At 42.9% G+C, this 2,278-nt stretch overlaps 1 protein-coding gene across 1 annotated transcript; it reads left to right on the top strand.

Moving 5' to 3' along the window:
* Positions 1-553: 553 nt before the first annotated feature.
* Positions 554-1,497, top strand: LOC143656097 (olfactory receptor 1Q1-like). The gene is given in 2 exon segments (XM_077127869.1): positions 554-719; positions 722-1,497. Coding segments are annotated over 2 exon segments (942 nt in total).
* Positions 1,498-2,278: the final 781 nt, after the last annotated feature.

A 2,278-nucleotide genomic window follows, 5' to 3' on the forward strand; every position in this document is an offset into this window, starting at 1 on the left:
ACAAGAGTCTTCAAACACACTGATGAGGAAAGACAAAGAAGAAAAGGTGATAATTGTTGTGGTGATGGTGATGGTGATGGCGATGTAATGCTCAACATCATTCACATGACATTAATCTTTCTTACAATTCTAGAGAGATGGATGTTATTATGCCCATTTACCAGGTAAGAAGATTATCATCACAGAAGTCAAAGGACCAGCCCAAGTTCACACAATTAGCTAATGATTGAGCAGGCAAAAAGGGAAAGATTAATTTTAATGAGAGAAATCTGTAAATTAGTGCAAAAAGCATGGAACTTCCTCTGGAACCCCAGTCACACAATTATGAGCTCTGGGATTGTGGACAAGCAAATTTCCTTCCTGGAGCTTCTATTCTCTTTTCTGTAAAATGGGATTTACAATCCTTGCCTCATTGGGTTATTATGATATGAAATTAGGAAAGACATGTACTAGTGCCTTGCAAATAGATCTTTCTTTCCCTTTTATGGTGGAAATAACATTTGAGTAGCACTGAATAATACAAATTATCCTTTTTTTGTACTTATGGCATCAGATGGACAAAACCAACTGGACCAGTGTATCGCATTTTGTTCTCTTGGGCATCTCTACCCACCCAGAAGAGCAAATCCCACTCTTCCTCTTTTTTCTACTCATGTATGCAGTCAACATTTCTGGCAATGTTGCTATCATCACACTAATTATCTCTGCTCCACACCTCCATACCCCATGTACATCTTCCTCAGTAACCTGGCTGTGGCAGATATCTGCTTCACCTCCACCACAGTCCCCAAGATGCTGCGGAACATTTTCTCCCCTTCAAAGACCATTTCCTACGTGGGCTGCCTAGCCCAGAGTTATTTCTTTATTTGCTTTGCAGCCATGGAAAACCTCCTCCTGGCCGTGATGGCCTATGACAGGTACATAGCCATCTGCCACACTTTCCACTACCCTATAATTCTGACGAGAATTCTGTGTGCACAGATGGTGGTTGTGTGTCATGTCCTCTCCCACCTTCATGCCCTGCTGCACACTTTTCTCATGGGCCACTTGATCTTCTGTGAAGAAAACAGGATCCCCCACTTCTTCTGTGACCTCTACCCACTAATGAAGATCTCCTGTTCCAGCACCTACCTCAACACTCTGATGATTCACACAGAAGGTGTCATTGTCATCAATGGAGCACTGGCCTTCCTCATTGCTCCCTATGCCTGCATCATTTCAGTAGTCCTCCGGATCCCCTCAGCCAAGGGCAAGTGGAGAGCCTTTTCCACCTGCGGGTCCCACCTCACTGTGGTGGCTCTATTCTATGGCACCCTCACGTGGGTCTACTTCCGGCCCCTTTCCAGCTACGCAGTAAGCAAAGGGCGTGTAGTGACAGTCATGTACACTGTAGTAACCCCCACGCTGAACCCGTTCATCTATAGCCTGAGGAATGGGGATGTCAAGGGAGCCTTCAAGAAATGGATGAGCAGAATATGGACTTCCTTCTTTGGATAAATCCCTAAAGCATAGTTTCAAGTTTTCCTATGATTTGGGAGACACATTTTTACCCCTCATAGATCTGCTTTCTTTAGAACTTCCCACAAATATCTAAATTAGGTATATGTCATAGATTTTCTCATTAGATTGGGTCCTAAGATATCCCTTAAAACCAAGGCACATAATGCAAAAGGGAACCATCATGTACTCAGTGCAAAACATTAGTATGACTTTAACTATAATTGAGGGGGTTCTCTGGGCCTAAAATTAATCATCAAGACTGTAGCTTGCAAAGTTCTTAGATACAAGAGACAGAAATTAACACTGGCTAATTTACAGAGGAATTTCATTGATTCAAATATTGTGAAGTCCATGAATTGCCAAGAAGGCTAAGGAAACAAGCTCAACAAAATGACCAGAAATGAGAAAGGCCAGATAGCGAGAATCACAATCAGAATTATACCCCAGAACCAGTCTGATGAAAACAGCCACCAAACTCCGTTCGCTATAGCTTGTACACCCCCACCAACAAGAGACACTAGGCATAGCCTTCAGAGGCCTATGTGATCTCTTCCAGAAAGAATTCTTATTCTTCATACACTACCTCTAGATTCAAAATGAAGTGATGCATCCAGTTGGCCAAGTCTTGGTCATTTGCCAGTGCTGTAGCTTTCAGGGAAAATGGGCTAAACAGTATCAGTGCCTTTTTTTTCCATAAGCTGGAAGGAGGTTCTACCTCCCACCAAGATAGATGAGATGAAGACCTACTCCAATGTGAGAAAAGGGTGCAGATACTGGG

The sequence above is a fragment of the Tamandua tetradactyla genome, chromosome 2 (genome assembly GCF_023851605.1).
Source record: "Tamandua tetradactyla isolate mTamTet1 chromosome 2, mTamTet1.pri, whole genome shotgun sequence".
NCBI lineage: Eukaryota > Metazoa > Chordata > Mammalia > Pilosa > Myrmecophagidae > Tamandua > Tamandua tetradactyla.